General features: G+C 43.5%; 2 protein-coding genes across 2 annotated transcripts in view; one reads left to right on the top strand and one right to left on the bottom strand.

Moving 5' to 3' along the window:
- UROC1 (urocanate hydratase 1) overlaps window positions 1-11340 on the bottom strand; it is a 37023-nt gene extending 25683 nt beyond the window's left edge. The window contains exons 1-4 of the mRNA XM_062500731.1: window positions 11215-11340; window positions 4534-4664; window positions 1867-1960; window positions 1380-1439 (exon numbers count right to left, since the gene is read on the bottom strand). Coding sequence (XP_062356715.1) covers window positions 1380-1439; window positions 1867-1960; window positions 4534-4664; window positions 11215-11340 — 411 coding nt within the window. The remainder of the gene's footprint in view (window positions 1-1379; window positions 1440-1866; window positions 1961-4533; window positions 4665-11214) is intronic.
- A 3787-nt stretch (window positions 11341-15127) lies between these two features.
- Window positions 15128-18431, top strand: part of LOC134048769 (netrin-4-like) — a 39183-nt gene continuing 35879 nt past the window's right edge. The window contains exon 1 of the mRNA XM_062500749.1: window positions 15128-15194. Within this exon, the coding sequence (XP_062356733.1) occupies window positions 15128-15194 (67 nt within the window). The remainder of the gene's footprint in view (window positions 15195-18431) is intronic.

Raw genomic sequence — 18431 nt, 5'->3', positions numbered from 1 at the left:
TTGGCAGCACTTCCTACCTCGCCTTGCATCCCAACATCTGCCCAAGAATTGTCAGACCAATAAAGGCCTTTATATAAATTGCTGGCACTGCTCACCTCAGAAATGCTGTAACACTCATAGCTAACAGGCAATAGTTAACTGGCATTTATTAATTAATGCACACAATAAAGAAATGGTGAGCATTGCCACGGTACCTCTCTTTGAAAAAAAAAAAGGCAGAACAGTTTTGCCTCAAAATTTGTCTAAGGCTACCATTTAACTTCTAGATTAAATTTACCAGATTAGGAAATTGAAACATGAATTTTCTTTTAATCACAAATGAGAAATCCCAAACTGGGAAGAAATCCCAGTTCACTCAGTAGCACACTACAGTGAGGAATCCATTCCTCTCCCCTAACTAGGAACTTCATTCACACATTAAGTTTGCTTGGGTTCTTTAATAAGCAAGAGGCCAGATTCAGATAAAGAATCTGAATATGCCACAAGAAGGTGCATATGTGATTCTTTATGACAGAAGCTGGCTCCTTTGGTCAGCTTTTACCAATTCCAGCTACAGTCAGAAATCAAGACCTTCCCAGCCTTCAGGAGTGATGCTGCTCTCCAGGGGGATGTGGCTTCCTACCTGTGCTCATTCTGTCCTGCACTGCAAACAGAATTCTAATTATGTTGCTGATTCCAAAAATCTCCTGAAAATGTTTCCCACATGCATTTTGCAGCACTTAGAATAAAGTGAGTATATTTATTGACCTCTTTTTTATATAAGAAACAGATATTATGCAAACACAATCTAAAACATTCTCTGATTTTAGAGAGACTTTTAACCACCTGCCATTATTCCTAAAAGATAAAGGCTAATGTCCATAGTAAAGTGCAGCCTGAACTGGCCAGCTAACACAAATATTTAACAGCTAATCTGATGTACTTGGAAAAAGACTCAGAATTGCACATTCTTCAATCAAAACCTTATTTTATTCTACTACTTGTGAAAATTGTTGCAAAAGTTCCACAAACAAATAGAGGATACACTTTTTTGTTTCCTAGATTTAGACTAAAATTATCTGTGCTAAATACAGAGGCATACACATATACATGAGTGAAAGAAAGAAAGAAAGAACTGGTCTTTATATCATCCCACAGATCTTGGTGCATTTATGGTATCATGTTTAGTGTTTCTGTTGGGCTGTCTGTGCTCTCCTTACTAAATAAAGCTCTCCACCTACACAGCTCATAACTGAGCATTCCCCTATCCAAACAGGATGTTTCAGAGTATTTTAAGGCAATGACTGCCAAGAATTATCCCAAACTGCCTAAGCAGAATGTGCATGGGGGAGGGTGAAACTGGCTCTGTGAAACAAATTTCAAACCCAGCAATGTCCTACCTGTGCCCAGTTGCTGAAGACCTGCCCATTTCCTCCATAAGTGACGAGCTCCTGAGGAAACTAAAAAAGGCAATTCAACATTAAGGCGAGCACTTTTCTCAAACCTTTTACTGTATCTCTGAGCTATTTTTGCCATCCTGATAATAAATCATCTCTAGAGTTTATTGCATCAGAACTCTCTATGTTCTTGAAATCAGAAAGTAACATTGTAAAAGCGATAAGGTAAGAACAAAAAATGAGTATTTTTCAAAATTACATGTTTGTTACTGTAACACTGTCACTGGGATGTTTCCAAAGACACAGCACTAATTTTTCAACATAAGCTGTAGAAGCAATATACCAAGAGCTAAGCTCTGTGTCTCAGGCAGCTCCTGTATATAGTGCCTGTATGTCTAAATTTTTCTGCATTCATGTGAGAACATATACAGGAAATGTCTTGCCAATTTGCTGCTATCTATGAATCCTGATTCCTTTTACTGCACCTTACCTGAGCCACAGAGGGATCCAGATTATTCATGATCATCAGCATGATGGCAGCAGCTGATTTGTTCTTGCAAGGGTATTCTCCTATGGGGTACGCTCTGAAAGGGTAGGCACAAAAATTTAGAAGAAGCACTCCAGCTGACAAGAGCAACCTGAACAACACACCCCACTGGAATATATCTGCATGCCAGGGATACTCAAACTTGTCTGAGTTGCAGGCTTTTATTCAGAGAGGAAGAACAGAGGCGAAAAAAGCACAGATCTGAAGTTACATGTGTACCTTAACAGGCAAATCAGGTTCTAACTATTATCAGAACAAAGCAAAACCAAACAATTACATTCAGCTTATCTGCTGAATTATTTAATCACAATTGATAAATATGGTGGCCATGAACATTCATTGCTTTTTAACTGCATTTTTTTTCCAAAGGGTGGTGGAAGTGGCCTCTGCAGCTGTTGCCAGGCCAAGAAGCATCACTGCAAGTTGCCTTCAGGCTCACCCACCCTTGCTATTTAAGATTGCATCCAAGAAAGAAAACACTCAGCTTGAGTTTTAGACTCCAAGAACCTCTCAAAACCTGAACTAGTTAGGAGAAATATGGGCCTTTTCACTAAAATGCACTTCATCCACAAGCTGAGAGGTGAGGTAAGGCAAACAGTCAAAGTTATCCCAGCTCAGGTTGCCTGCCACTAATGTCCTTAATGCCACCTGCTGTGATCATCTCATTGTCCTCTTCTCCTCCACCATCTGTTTGTGTATCAAATTTCTCTAAAACTTCTACTCTTGCAATTATACTGTAGCTGGTCAGGGCAGGGACAGCTCCTGTGCTGTGTCTGCACAGGTTTTAGTAGAGTTGTGCTGAGGTCTCTAGGGTAGGACACCTGAAAGAAGTAGAACCACTGATCGAGAGTTTTACTCCTTCCTCTTCTTTAAGCAACATCACAGTTACCAACACTGAAAATTCCTAAAGAGTGATGGGATCTTTTGGCATGGTTTCTAAAATGACCTTCCTTTTATTGGACCCCAGATCTTCAATGGCTGGACACTTGCTTTGTGCAGGGAAAGCTACACCAAAAAAGTCAGGTCAAAGTAAGCCAACAACAAAAATAAAAAAAATTGGGCATCCACTGTTAAGCTCATGAGCCAAGATCTGGAATGCATATTCCACAGATTCAGCAAATGGGCTCCTCCCATGATCCCATGCACTTTATCCTGGCTTTTTACATCAGAATACTAAAACAAATGCCTTGTAGTCATTGCCAAACCAGGAGGGAAAGCCTTTGAGTTTTTTCAAAGGTTTATTTTTATTAGGGGTTTCTGATGTTCTAAAGTTGATAAAAGAGCATTTCTGTGGAATGACACCAATTCGTCAGAAGGAAATATTTGCACATAATACTACTCAGGACATAAGAAACCCAACATCCAGGTATCAGCTGAGTGTTCTGGCATAGGAGCATGACTTGAATGCAGATATGGTCCCTGGGACATAAAAAACAAATCAAATACTCTCAGACTACAGAGATCAAAAGGCAGTTTCTCATTGTGAGACTGCAACAGTATAGATTTTCTAATCTTCTATTAGAAAATGATCAGTGAAATGATCACAAAATAAAAAATACTTGAAGCTATCAAAGAACCACTGATGCCAGTGATGGAAACAAGCTGCTGGACCATCTCATCCAAGCCTACTCGGAAGGTGTCATCATCTGTAGTTTAGTGCAGGGTCCTCTGAAGTCCAGCTAGACTTTCAGATAATGAAAGACTTTCAAATAGTCTTCCATTTGTTCACTCCTTAGCTGAATTCTGTAAGAGCTGAGCTCAAGATAACATGAACAGCACAGAAACATGATCTGTGGAAATCAGAGTGCTTTCTATTGTTTTATTCAGATTTCTGTATGGACATTAACCAGGCCCCTCTGATGCAAAAAAGGAATCAGTCTAAAAAAAAGCAGCTAGCCCCTGGCAGCCCTCACTAAATCTGTTCTGCTTCACAAACGTTAGCCCCAGCAGCCCTAGAATGAAGTGATGGTCCAAGACCAACAGGCACAGCTTATTACACACCAGGGTCACATGAAGGTTCCAATGGAAAAAATGTATTGCCTTACTTTTAAAGCCCAGAAAGCTTCTTCTGCTCTGAGAGCACGCTCAACCAACCAGCCACTCACCTGGTCTTACTTCTTGGTTCAGTTGGGACTTGACTTGCAGCAGCTCAAGGCTATTGCAAGTTTCCTGTCAAGGTTGTCATTGGAGGTCTCTGAGTGATGACTGGCCCCTGGAAACCAAGTCCTGCCATGGGGCAGAGTGTTTGGGATCCCTGCGTGTGGCAAAGCTGGCATTGCCAAACCCACAGCCTGGCTCAGTCCTTTCCTTGACTGAGTTTCCCAGCAGTGACACTGCCCAGGCTCACCACAGCCCACCCAGAAGGGAGCACACTGCTTCCCTCCCAGTCCCATGGAGCATCCCAAAACATGTAGCCTTCCCTGGAAAGGAAACCACTGCAACACATGCAGCACCCAAATTTTCAGATTATGAGCCTCATTAGAATGTTATGACAACTTCTGTGAGAGGTAAATTAGGACACAGAAGTGCCACCCTTTAAAGGTCAGTTCCACAGGTGAAAACTGGCAAGCAAATGACAGCTGAGTACAACATGAACCATCCAATCCTCACCTCATCTCAATATCTGGGCAGAATCTGTACATATAGATGTGGCCATACAGCCTGAGTTCTTCAGCAAACTCCAGTGCCAGCTTCTTTTGGATTTCGGGTGGGAAATAGCGCAAGGCATTGCGCAGAGCCAGCTGCCAAAATAAAAACACACACACAAAAATAAACAAGAGGAAAAACAAGGTACAAGAGAAACAGAGGTAAGTGGGCGGCCCTGAACTTTAGCCAGGCTCAGCTGGAAGTTTGCCTAAGCTGTTACAAGGACAAGGCAATTCAAAAGGCCAAGCTCACACCAGAGGAGCTTCATTCCTACTTCCCTGTAGAAGTGCTTCTGCCAGCATCTTTCCTTGTAGGTTCAATTGGAGCAAACATGTAACCATCCCCTTCCCACCTGCCTCCATGGAGACACCCTGGAGATTTGGTAAGCAGCGCTCAGTCTTATCAATATCAGGCACAGACAAATTCTCTCTCAGTGCTGGAGGCACTGAACTACCCAGGAAACATTGTTTGGAAATCCTTAAAACTAAATCCCTAAACTCCAAGACATGAAGACCCTATTGTACTTTCCATTCAAAAAGGAACCTTAGCCCAGAGTTATGTCACATACTCCCAGATGAAGATGTTTGTGGGCTAAGTTTTATTGCGGATTCACTCCATTTTGCATCCTAGTGTATTGCAGAGGGTGTTGGGTTACATTATTTTATTAATGCTACACGTATCACTTCCAAATTAGCTAAACTGATTACCAGGCACTCAGCTAAATTCTGCAGATGATACTACATGGCTTACACTCCCTATTGCCTTCAAAGACATTAGCCATGGTTTGCAAAGTACAATATGTCCTTTTGGATGAAAGGAACCATAAATAAATCACTATCTTTAGTAACAGCCTGTTAAGGCATGTCTCTGTAGTCTGTGTTTCATTTGATTAAAACCATAATGAGAAGAAAGATTTTGTCATCTTCATATAGCCAGTTTCATGCAAAGATCTTGTAAGTTCCCTGGCAAATGGCAACACCATCCAAAGGACTTGTAGATGAAAAGATTCACAAATCATATGGAATTTCATATCTTCCTTTGCCTGATATTTAATGGCTGTGGAAAGGACATAAAGGGATCAAGTTTGCTCCTGAATCTGATAAAAGCTCAGTTTTTGAGAGGGCTGAGTAGAGATTTTGTGACTCCTGCCATTGGCAGTTCAGCTGTGGAAGCAAGTGCCTCCTGTGGGGGGATGGAGGGTGGGCTGTAGTGCAGATATCCAGAGCAAAGCATCTAGAGATGTCCAGTGTAATTATCACCCCCAGCCACCCTGGTAAGCAGTGCTGAAAAGCTCCACAAAACCCTCAGCTCAGCAACAGAGCTCCTCATTCAACCCGTCCATGGTGTGGCTGTGATGGTTGGAGCTCTCCAGCTGCTTCATCTGAGCACTCTGGTCTCACAACCCTTAGAGCACACTAAAGGAACAATAAAACTGAAATGTCTCACACTGAGAGGTTTTTGTTAGCACACTTGCTCCCGAGCAGTCACACAGCTTCAAGATCAGTGAGGCTGTGCTGATTTACACCACCCGAGGATCAGACCAGTACAGTCCTACAAATTAGAATTGTCATTCCACACAGAGAATGATGAGGGGCGAAACCTATTTACCAGATGAGAAAATGCAAATTCCATCTTCTAATACCACTTCATTCTTCTCCAGTTAGATAAGCAGTCATTTTTCAAGGGCATGTTACTAATAAGCACTAAAATCCCACCTATATGCACACAATGACAAAATATACAGGGATTTCCAAAGTCAGTCTCAAAGGTGAGCAGTCATCACAGAGGGTTCTAGATATGAGAAATGTCTAAAGCAAAAATAAAATCACCTGCATCCCTGAAACCAACAAAATCAAGAGACAAATATTGGTATTTTGGCTGCCTTTGAGAACTATAAGGCTTCTATTGTGGCAAGGATTACCCAGAATCTTCAATCAATATATTACTTGTATTAAAATGAAACTGATGGGAAAATATTTTTCTTCACCATTTAGTTCATACAAGAAAAATCTGGTTTGATTTTCAAATAAATTCACTTAAATTGAGCCTCTATCCTATTAGTGTTGCACATTACCAGAAGCCTGAATTTTGAAGATGCAAGCATTAATCAAACACAAACTTAAATGTTACATGAAATGTAGGAAAGGCACCTTGCACAGACAAGAGAGATCTTATAGAAGAGGACTAAGACTATGGCTTGTTTAGCTGAACAGAACAAAGGTGATATTTGATTGCTGCCTCACTGCAGGATAAATGCCAAAGCAGGAAGAAGCTTCAGGGAAATGCTGGAAAAACTGAATTACCTGTGAAAAATGTAGTCTTGAAATAAAAAGAATCTAAATCTGAGAGATTGTGAAATGATCTCTCCATAAAAGAGCCAGGGTGCTCAAAATTGCTTAGATGAAGCCTGACTGCTTTATGAAAGGGCAATGGCCATGTGCCTTGGGAAAAATTTTACATATTCATCATTGAGTCATAAATGGAATAACCTGAAAAAGACACTCAAGAAGCAAATTCAAATAGGCTGATCATTATGCTTTTGTGGGAAGGCAATATATTTCATTAAAGCACCACAGAAAACCATTATCCTAGCCTTTTAAAAGGATTGATTTACCCCTGACACACCATATTCTGAATATTTCTTTGTATTTGATATTTAGGTGCTCTTCCTTTTCATAATTTCCATTGACAGAAGCTTAAGTTGTACATGCTCAGTACCTCTGAAAGAGCTGGTCCAGAGTCCACTGGTATCTTAAAAATATTATTTGCAGTTATAATCCTGAGTTTCATAGGCTGTTTTAAAAAATTATCTGCTCGGGATTTGCTGACTTGCTGATTTAATTCAACTCTGTGCAATGTAAGCAAATGAAAAGTCTTCCTTTTAAATCTGCCAGATGGATCTAACATTTGACTCTTGTGTCCAAGCTCTAATCACTATTTGGGTATCATTTTTTTTTATACTCCCAAAACCTTTTATATCATAACAGGATTCTACTGCTATTTAATCAAGATTTAGACCTCTCAATGCAAAAATATAATCAAGAGAGCCCGTGTAATCTAATAACTCAGCTGTAAATTTCTTTGCTGGGGGATTCTCTTGAGAAATCAAGTAAACCAGCCTGTTGGTTAATTGGTGTTAGTTGAGAGCCAGAAGGAAGCCTCTTCAGAGGGAATGTCATTCATTTCCATTTTCTGAAATGCATCATCAGAACTTCCAATTGAAGACCCTTGAGACACTCAGACATTCCCTCCCTGTTTACTGAGGGAGAGGGAAGCACAAGGAGAGGAAGTGACTGGTTTAACTCTACAATTTCATTCCTAGTTCTGCCCCTTTTCCAGTGGAGATGGTGCTTCCCTCCCTCCCTCCCTCTTGTCATCTCCTACTTGATGACACCCAGTCCCAGGACCTTTGGTGGCACTGTTCTCTAAGCAGCAAGAAGGATTATTTCATTTATTACTCTGTCTGATAGGTCCCAGTTTCAATCAGCTCAGCTGGGAAATAAACAGGGAGATTTCTTACTGGCCATTGCCATAAATGAGTTATGAGATATGAAAGTTTAACCAAGTTTTTTATCATCCAGATGTCCCAAAACAGGAGCTAATATGTCAACCTTCCCAAACCACATATAAATTTGTTGAAGTAGCCTCATTTCTGGATGTGCAAAGAAATCATAAATGTCAAACCTTCCACTTCTTCACCAGAAGGCTGAAGACCAGCTTCAGGTGCTGAATGAATTTTCAGGTTCTGGTTTCCAGCTCTACATCCTAAGATGTCCCCAAGCAGGAGGTCCCAGCTGCTCCCTAAGGAATAGGGAGTCAAGCAGAGCCAGCACAGCCAGGGCAGGCACCAGCCTTGTGCTACATGAGCAGGGCAGCCAGGGATGGCAGCCAGGTTCCACCAGGAGTCCTGGTCACCAGGCAAGACCAGGCTGACCTGCAGCTCCAGGGCCAAGCTGGAAATGTGGGCCAGGACCAGGTCTGATGATGGTTACCATGGAGAGATGGAGCAGAGAGATCCCCAGGGAGGTTCAGAGTGGGATGCCAGCCCACAGGTGGGAGAGCAGACCCAGGAGGTCCATGGCTGAGTACTGGGACAGCCTGAAAAGAACCAAAGCCATCTCCAGCATAGCTGAGACTGAAACCCCAGGCCCCAGCCTAAAAGGAGCCCCTAAGCCAATGGGCAGAGGGTATGGGAGGAGAGCTCAGGAGGGGCACATCAGGGTCATCAGGGCCCATTACTGAGCTCAGTACCACCCCAGAAACACAAGGTACTGCAATCAAGGGATAGAGGGTCCTGCTGGGGACTGTAACATGACTTGGCTCTAAGATCCATAAGGGAATTGCTGTCTGGGTAAAGCCATACCACTTTTTCTGATCCTGAGCAACATTGGGAAATGCCCATTCCTTCCAAGCTGTTCCAGCTTTACTGGAATGTCGCTGAGTACAGAGCATGCAACACCCTTGTTCTCCAAAGCACACACCACGTGTAGATTTTAAAGGTAGTTTCTTTGAGGCATATTTACAGTAAGATACAGATGCTAAGAAACAGAAAACTAGGGTTTCCTGAGCTGTGGAGGGAGGGAAAGAGAGAGGATGTGGCTGTTTCAAGCCTCAGGCAAAGAATGCTGAAGGAAGTGAATTCAGGAAACATATAATCAGAATCAGTTCTGAGAGATGGCTCAATTTATCCAATAAGATTAAAGTTGGTATGATAGGAAGAATTAGATACTTCTTCAGCAAGTCCCAAAACCCAAAACACACAGTTCTTTATAAATCTCACTTACCGGATTTCTGTTATAACCACAAAAGGAGGCCCAAGAAAATAAAACATTGGCAGTGGTAAGGTTTATTATTGCAACAAGAACTAAAACTGGAATGAAGGCAAATGAAAAGAGGGATAAATCCAGAGGAAATCAGCAGAGCATTATTGACTTCACTTCTGTCAAATCTCCCTCTGAATTTTTCAATGAGAAAGTGAACACGAAGCCATAGAGGAAGACAAGTCTCATGATATGCTCAGCATTACAGACTGTCAACAACACATGGAAGCCCATCTCAAGACTTAAAAAAGCCTTTTAGACAGACCATCTTTCATCTACATGCTTTTTTAAGCATGGAGCACCTCTTGAAAATGAGATTTGACCTTTTAGATATGAAACAAATACAAGCTGAGCCTCTAATCCTCCTAAGAGTTTAAGGCACAGGACTAGCCATAGAGTAAATCATAAAGGAAGCCTTAAAATCTCTGATAGTCTAATGAAATACCCAACTATCACATGCAGTAGGTAAAATGGAGAGAGGAGAGACAGATGTTGCACAGTCATCTGGGGGCAGAATATCAGTCTTCTGCTCCAAACCTTAAAGGAGGCAGGAAACTATTCCAGTTTCTATATAGGGAGTGAAGACCTTGTCACTGCCTTCCCTTCCACAGGTTAGAGAGCAAGGTTTGGCATCCTCTTGAGAGACACCATCTCCTCTCCTGAAACGTGAACCCCTTCCTGCTATATCTGACTTCTGGGGAAAGAGATTTAGGAGAGGCAAGGAGTAAAACAGAGATGATTGGCAATGTTCTGACATGCAGTGGAGCTCACTCCCCACTCCTTTATCTTCACAGCCACCACCACAGCCCCTCTGCACACTTAGCAACCACATTTCATGGGTCTGAGCTGCCCCAGTCACAGACAGGATGCCTCAGCTATGAATGCTCCTGATACTGAAATAAATCCTCTTTGGATAGCTCACATCTGTCTTCTTTCTAACCTTTGACTAGGCTCTCCTCTGTTTGTGGAAGTGACTTTGAAAGAATTTCACTGCTGATGCCAATGGGGAACTCCCACAAAGGCAAGGAAGTTGTGTGCAAGTTGTTATTGGGGAAAGAACTTCTGTGTTCTGACCAGAATGTCTCAGTGTAAGTGATGTTGCATGTGATGAAGCACAGACTTCCAAACGAAGGAACCCACCTTATCCTCTCCCACACAAATTCCTAAGGAACTTCACCCACTGACCATCATTTTCTGCTGATGGTTTTTTTGGTCTTGAACATGAAATAAAGCAATGATTACTTTGGTGTGTATGAAGACTATTTAAACAAAAAGAGGCAGGAAAATAATTACGCAACTAAAGACAAATAATTAACTCCCTACAAACTCACCTAAACTGCATTCCCAGACTACTGGCTAAAATAAGTCATCTTTGGATTTTTATGCAAATGTACAGACATGCAGCTGCTACCCTGACACTGATTAATCACCTTTTATGTTTATTGTATTGGAGGGGCTAGCTTTCACTCCCATACATATGCAATGGTTCTGCAACAGCATTCTGAATTTCACCTCTGAGAAACAATGCTGAATTGATAGCATTGAGGTCTAATGCCTCTTGTTTATCTGTTTAAAGTAATGGAGGATGTTGTGCAGAAAATCTCCCTCATATCAACCCAATTACTCTGGAGGAGGAAGAAAGGGAGCAAACAAAGAGCTTCCAGTCCTTTGTCCCATTACAGAGTGAATTATAACACCAAGGAAATACATTTGACACAAAGTTAGCTTCCCATTCAGAAAAGCATTTGAGACAATCAGGTTTGCTGCCCCAAGCTGCCTTTATCTGAAAGGAAGAGAAATGAGGCCCTGTGAAACCCCATGTTACCTTTTTCTCCTGAGCAGTGAGATTGGGTGTTCTCACAGGTGCGTGCGGTATTCCTTTTCTCCGACCTTTGTTTTCAGGCAGAGGGTTTAGAGGAAGGCCACGACAGATTTCCTTCAGGCTGGTCATAACTGCTGAGAAAATAGGAGGAGGAAAGGCAAGGCAAACTGGAGACGTATGAGGAAAGGGAGCACCAGGAAAGGTTCAGGAAAGCAAGATGCTGCACGATTCAAATGCACCTCCACTCCAGGGTGATCTCCAAGAGGACAGACTGTCCTCTGGCTTTTGCAACCAGGGCTGCCAGGCAGAGAGGGCAGGTGGGACAGGTGACACACCTCCCCACTCTGTGCCATGCCATTGGCTTTTGCTTCCTCCCCCAAAATGAATGATTCACAGTTTGACCGATTATTCTCTGGGTGCTTTGTCAACTGCTGCTATGCTAAATCGCTAGAGAAAATTCAATCAATTTCCAAATAACCTTAATTCCCCCCAATGTCTGAGTGAGAGTCATTGCTGGGAGCAGAAATATTGACTGATACATCGAGATTTGTACATTTATGTTATTGTAGTTTAGGAACTAATGAAAGTTAAGGATTATTCACATCACTGCTCTTACACACTGTCCAAGTAAGATGGGCATTCTCTGTTTGACACTCCTTGGTATGGCCAGTTCCTCAGATCTCATCAATTCATCTTCTAGACAACAGCAGTGGTCATCATAACAGCAACATTTCCCCCTTAGGTGTTAGCTCTTTCAGCTCACAGGCATGAGTGGATTTTCATCGCATTGAACTGGAAATGTACTCATTAGCACTGGAAGTGGATTTCTCAAGACAGGCAATAATTGGGAGGAATAATGAAGGCTTTCAGTCCTATGTCACTTTTATACACTGCAGTCAACAACAACTAGAAAGTCTTGCACTGCCATCCAGGCATCACAGGTAAATGAATGTACTTAACCTTGATTTTCCACTTAACAGTGCAACGTGAACTTTGCTCTCCATTCTTGCTTGTTGTTAAAATTATATAGAAGCTTCTTGACTTTTATTACATCCATTGAACTACAAGTGCCACATTTTAAGCCTGGTGAATTTAACTGGGTGAAGCATTTCAGTTAGAAATGAGACTAAAACCTGCAAATTAAAAAATAACGCATTTCCCCACAAAGGCAGCAATCAACAAGCAATGACAACAAAGCACAATTATTAAATGACAGCCTCTCATTAATGTCAGATCTGCTTTAGCTCTAGGACATCCTGCACATCCCCAGCTCCCAGTGAAGATGCTCAAGTTGAAAGAACTCAGGGCATCCCAGGGGAGCTGAGCACACAGCAGACTCAGACCCTCTGAAGGATAATGCCATTTACAGCAGGAGAATTTTGTTTTGTAATTATACAGTATTTTAGCTTTGCAAACAAAAGACAAAGACAAAAAGGAGTCAGAAAAGCCTCTGTATTTTTAAGATTTTTATTGAATTTTCACATTTAAAACATACCAAAACAAAACAAAACAAACAAACAAAAAAAAAAAGGGTAAGGTCAGAAAATTCTACCCCAAAATCTAGCCAGATAACCCTGCCTTACATAAACATTCCACCCCAAAGGGAAATAAATCTTCCCTTATTCTTCTTTGTACGACCTACATTCTTTAAATCCCTTTAAGATCTGATCCTGCACACACAGGGGCACAAGAATAAACTTGTCTGCATTTGCGCTCCCATCAGACCTGCTTCCCCGGTGACACCAACAGACTTTAATGGCACTGTATTGGTGAGAAACCTGAAGAAAGAACAAAAACGTGGGGAACTCACACCCTTAGGTGTTCGGTTGTTTTCTAGGGCTGGACACTTTAACTCCCACGATTGCTACATGTTCTCCGTGTCCCTGGGGTTGTGCCAGAGTTACCAAACCCTCGCTGCCCGGCTTGTCCCAGCTCCTGCCTGTGCCGTGCAGTGACATCGGAGCCGTGCGCGGTGCCCGGGGCTGCCGGGCAGGTGTCATGTGCCGGCCGGGCTGGCAGAGGGTGCTGCAGGGACAGACGGACGCGGATGCGCTCCCGCCTGCGTCGCACACGGACACGGACTGGGACACACGGACAGGGACAGGGGACACTCACACGGACACACGGACACACACAGGGACACACGGACACGGACAGGGACACACGGACAGGGGACACAAGGACACGCACACGGGCACACGGACACACGGACACTCACACGGACACGCACAGGGACACACGGACACGGACAGCCAGGCCGGCTGAGGGAGGAGAGGATGCGCCTGGGAAACAACGCCCGCAGCTGAGCCCAACCAGGACCAGCCCAGTGGAGAAGAGGTGCGGAACCGACCTTAAAAACAAAGACAGGGGTGAAAAAAAAAGGGCACATATAAAGCCCAGGGAAAAGATCACATGTTTTAATAATCCCTTTGCAGCCAGACATGACCAGAGAGGAGAAGTGAGAAGTGCCCGGTTAGGACGGAGAGATGCGCTAGACAGAGGTTGAAGGGAGCAGAGACAAAACTTGCAGATAACAACCCCGCCCTGGGGAGGGCAGGACCCCCGCCCTGAGCCCCTCTGCAGCAGGGGGGGAGGAAGGGCAGCCCCTCTGCCTGTCCCCTCTGCAGCAGGGGGGGAGGAAGGGCAGCCCCTCTGCCTGTCCCCTCTGCAGCAGAAGCAGAGGAAGGGCAGCCCCTCTGCCTGTCCCCTCTGCAGCAGAAGCAGAGGAAGGGCAGCCCCTCTGCCTGTCCCCTCTGCAGCAGGGGGGGAGGAAGGGCAGCCCCTCTGCCTGTCCCCTCTGCAGCAGAAGCAGAGGAAGGGCAGCCCTTCTGCCTGTCCCCTCTGCAGCAGGGGGGGAGGAAGGGCAGCCCTTCTGCCTGTCCCCTCTGCAGCAGGGGGGGAGGAAGGGCAGCCCCTCTGCCTGTCCCCTCTGCAGCAGAAGCAGAGGAAGGGCAGCCCCTCTGCCTGTCCCCTCTGCAGCAGAAGCAGAGGAAGGGCAGCCCCTCTGCCTGTCCCCGCTCCGGTCTGGGCGCCGGGCGCTGCCCCTCCATCCCCGTGCCTCGGCCGGGAGCCGGTCCAGCAGCACAGACCGGGGATTGCCCGGGCACCGGCCCCGAGAGCCGGCGCTGGGTTTGTTTCCCACTCCCCTGGCGCTCGCTGTGTGAAGCAAATCCCTTGGAGGTGGGAGAGAAGCGGCTTCCGTGACAGCGGAGGGAGGAGGGAAATAAAATCAAATAAACCAAACCAAAATAAAAAGAGAGAAGAGCCAAGAAAGCACTTGCTTCTCATCATCTCTCAGAGACCAAAGCCAACTCTTTTCTTCATATGACCCCATGCTGCAGGGAGCCAAGGGAGAGAAGGTACCGGGGGGCACCTTCTAACAAAGCAGGGCTCAGGCTGCTCGGACCCCCCGGCCACCCCGGGGAGCAGCAGGCTGCGGGGCCAGGGAAGGCTGCCAGGGCGAACTCGGGCACAGCCGAGCCGGAGCTCCACCAAAAGCAAGGAGCAGAAATGAAAGTTTCGAAATAGCATCCGAAGAAGCGCCAAGGAGCGGACCGAGCAGAGCTCCCCGCCTGCATCAGCCCCCGATGGTGCATCCGAGGGGCTGCGTCAGAGATGTGAACGTCCCCTGCCCGCTGCATGGAGAGGGGGAAAGGAGCAGAAACCCCTCGATATTTATTTATTTATTGGAAGCAATGTATGGCTGACACCCAGAAGGCATCTGAGCCCTGAAAAAAACTAAACCACCTCTGGACCCAAACGAGAACAAGAAGAATGAGACAGCAGCCTTGACCCGTACACTGAGAGGAAGGTGAGCAGAAAGAAAGAAAACACAGAAAAGCCATGCCAGCACGAAACCTGTAGATTACTGCAGGTCTTTTTTGCTTTACTGAGGACAAATATTTTACTGACAGCCATGCAGCATAAAGGCATCATGTTGATTCTGTTCTTGGAATACTTTATTTCTGGACATGGGGAAGCAGGTAAGCAAAATTAATCAATATTGCCATTCTGCAATGGTTTATTCTAAATTTAGCATGGGGAAAGGGGATAGAAATCAGGTCTGTTTGTGAAAAAAAAATAAATTGTGTCAACATCTTTATTTTAGATTGATTTTTACAAGGAATCTGTGTTAGTCAATATATACAAATGCTTCTTATTCCCTGCAATACCCATCTTTATAATTCAGTCGCCTTTCAAAGACTTATCATGGGATGTACAGGTTCATACACCCTTAAAAGAAAGAAGTGTGTCGTTTTTGGAAACAAAAGAAAAGTAAGAGAGAAAGAAAGAAGTAGATGGAGTGAGATATGCTGGATGTTTGTTTTGAGAATGAAACACTGCCTTCCTAGGCAGGACGAGAGTGAAATGACAACATCCTTGGAAAGCATCAGTGTAGGAATCTGAATTATTCCCTGTTAACTTAATATTGCATCACTAAAATCAGAGACACTGTTTAGGAAATCTTAACTGAATAGTTAATATACAGAGGACGGGATTAAACTAGCATTAGAGAAAAATGGATTAAAACAGAAAGAGAAGCTGATTAGTTGTGTGTATACATGTGGGTGTGCAAATAAACATATATAGGAATGATACAGCTGTAATGATACTTGCATGGGATTCTACAGATACCTGAATTATGATGAAGACAAATTCCTTGAAGGAAAGAAAGCAAAGCACTGGATTTTTGTGCTTTCTGTTGTGGTTTAATACATCTTTAAGTTTAAAACTAATTAATTACAAGAATAATGTGAGAAAAAATAAAAATAATTATTGATGAAAAACAGTTCATCCTTGGAGACTTTTCCTTTGAGATACAGTCTAGGAATCTCTCTTCGTGTATGGAAAGCATTTCAATGGTTTAAGTTTTACCTGCGTGCTCAGAGTATCAGGACAGGAACACTTCATGAAGTGATTTGAAAGCAAGGGCTTTGGCAGTGATTTGATAGCTGAAGGGCTCAGCTATCCTGCAAGTTCCAGTGAAGGCAGAGCAGATCGAGTGGATTCAGCTCAGATTATTCCTAGCTAAAACCCCTCTGATAACAGACAGCAGATTTCCATAACTACAAGGGTTATTTTCTTAAAAACTGAAAAAAAAAAAAAGCTCTTAAATTTACCATCCTGTCGTATTACCCAGCAACTTGTTTGGGGAAAAGGCTGTGTGTACAGGGGGAGGGAGTACATGTGCCTTAACTCTCTTGGTGTCTTTTTCTGGGCACTGTCTAGGTGCCCAGGCTCCCTACAGGGTGTATATGTGGACATGCAGCACGGAAAGGTCGCAGAGATCTCTTGTGATGTTGCTGACACTGTTGCAGAAGTCAGCCTGTTACAAACTTGCCTAAATCTGCTCTGCATCCAATTCACTAAGACAAAATTAATCTTCAAGGAAACGCAGCTCCCAGCTGGCTGCTTAGGATGTGAATTGGCAGGGACGGAGTGTGTTCTGTTGGGAGCTAAACTCACTCAAAACAATAGTGTAGGACATAGTGAATAGCAGCAAAATAATTGGATACTGAAGGTGATGCTGCTAAGGATTCAATTTAGATCCTTTAAATAAATATTTGGTGTTTGAATAAAAGGTTGCACAAACTATCAGCCTGTGAAAGCACAAGAGTTGCCTGTTACGTTTTGATTCTTTATTTAGAGCTGAGACATGTACAGAGAAGTATGTTTTTGGAATACTTCATTAGCCTATGGGGAGTTCAAGGCACATAATATTTGTGGGGAGTGCAATACTTGCCTTCTGCCACCTCTGTGCAAACAAGACAGTCTGTGTTGTCAAGACTGACTCCTCAGACCTTTAAATATGATGTGGGAAAAAAAAAAAACCACCCAAACAAAAAAACAAACAAACACCTTCCTTATTAGGTTGGAGCAGTCAGCTTGGGTTTATACTGTAAGATGTGACACTTGGACAATCCTTCCTCTTTTCTTATGCAGATGGAGGGCATTATTCCTCTCAAACCAGCTCTGCAGTGGTCTGAAAACTCCTTCATAAGGGACACTTAGTGGAGCTGACAGCAGCTTGGGCTCTTGCTTGACCTCCCAATTTGAGCAGTGCCCTGGGGAGCAGCACCTGGGCCAGCTCTCACCCCAGTGGGACCCTTGAAAAAGAAGGTGTGATGTGGTCAAAAATCTACCATCAAGCTTAATCTCAGTTGCAGGACATGGTTATTAGCAGGGCTTGGTTTCATCTGGTCTGAGGATATTCATCTACCAATGAAGCTGCAGGTGTTGGAGCCCACTGCTGCTCCAGGAAGGATGTGGACAGCCAGACTGCAACTGGACACGATGGAAGAGGGTCCCAGCCTGGGACCTTCTTATTCTGTCCATGCCTCAAGTCATGGAGGCAGCTTGGTTTCACAGCACATTCTGAGTTTCACCTCTGAGGTATTTTTTGACAGTGGGCTCATTAGCTCCAGTTATCAGAACTATTTTAGTTCAGAAATACACCAGGCTCCTCATAAGGGGGTGAAGTTCAGCCAAACTTACTGCATGTTGGCCCCAGACAAACCAAAGGGTTGTACAGCTGTTGAAACCAGTGTTAAAGGGTAAAATTCTAGGTCTGACTAAGAAAAACTTGAGCAACTTAAGTCCCCAGGGTAGTTAGATTTAGAATAACATTTGTAACATCTTGATATTAAGAAAAAAAGTTGAAGAGATATATAACAAGTGAAATCCTGGTTGGACACATGCTGAAATTGCTTAATTAAACACACAGCAGGAGATGCCCAAAGGTTTTGCTCTTTCTGAGATATGTGGAATTTACTGTCCTGACTCACTGCAGGATATTTAAATAAACAAAATCATAAATCTACATATGGAAAATAAATAAAAATTCCAGTTCAAATCACTCAGAAAATATTAGGCATCTTTCCAGTCATATCAGGCTTTGGATGAGTTGCAATATGACCTTTCTTCTGTTGCGTATCCAATAGAGGATGAAAAAAAAATGAAGACAAAAATAATTGAACCTGGTTTTAGTTAATGTCTACAATGTTTTAGTGCATTACAAGACTTTGAAGTAAGAGGTCTCCGTTTGAAATGGTGTCCCAGGAATATCAATAGTATGACCTCCCTTGAACTGTTTGATTCCCTGATCATCAGATAACACCATTGTTCTAACACGTGCTGGGCATGTGCCATTGACCTGCCACTTTGTGGCACAGCTCTGAGGGAGCAGAAAACAAACAAATAAATTAATCATACCCTTTATG

Source organism: Cinclus cinclus, chromosome 12 (assembly GCF_963662255.1).
Source record: "Cinclus cinclus chromosome 12, bCinCin1.1, whole genome shotgun sequence".
Taxonomy (NCBI): domain Eukaryota; kingdom Metazoa; phylum Chordata; class Aves; order Passeriformes; family Cinclidae; genus Cinclus; species Cinclus cinclus.
Note: the sequence above shows the minus strand (reverse complement) of the source record. Positions and strands in the feature narration are given on the sequence as shown.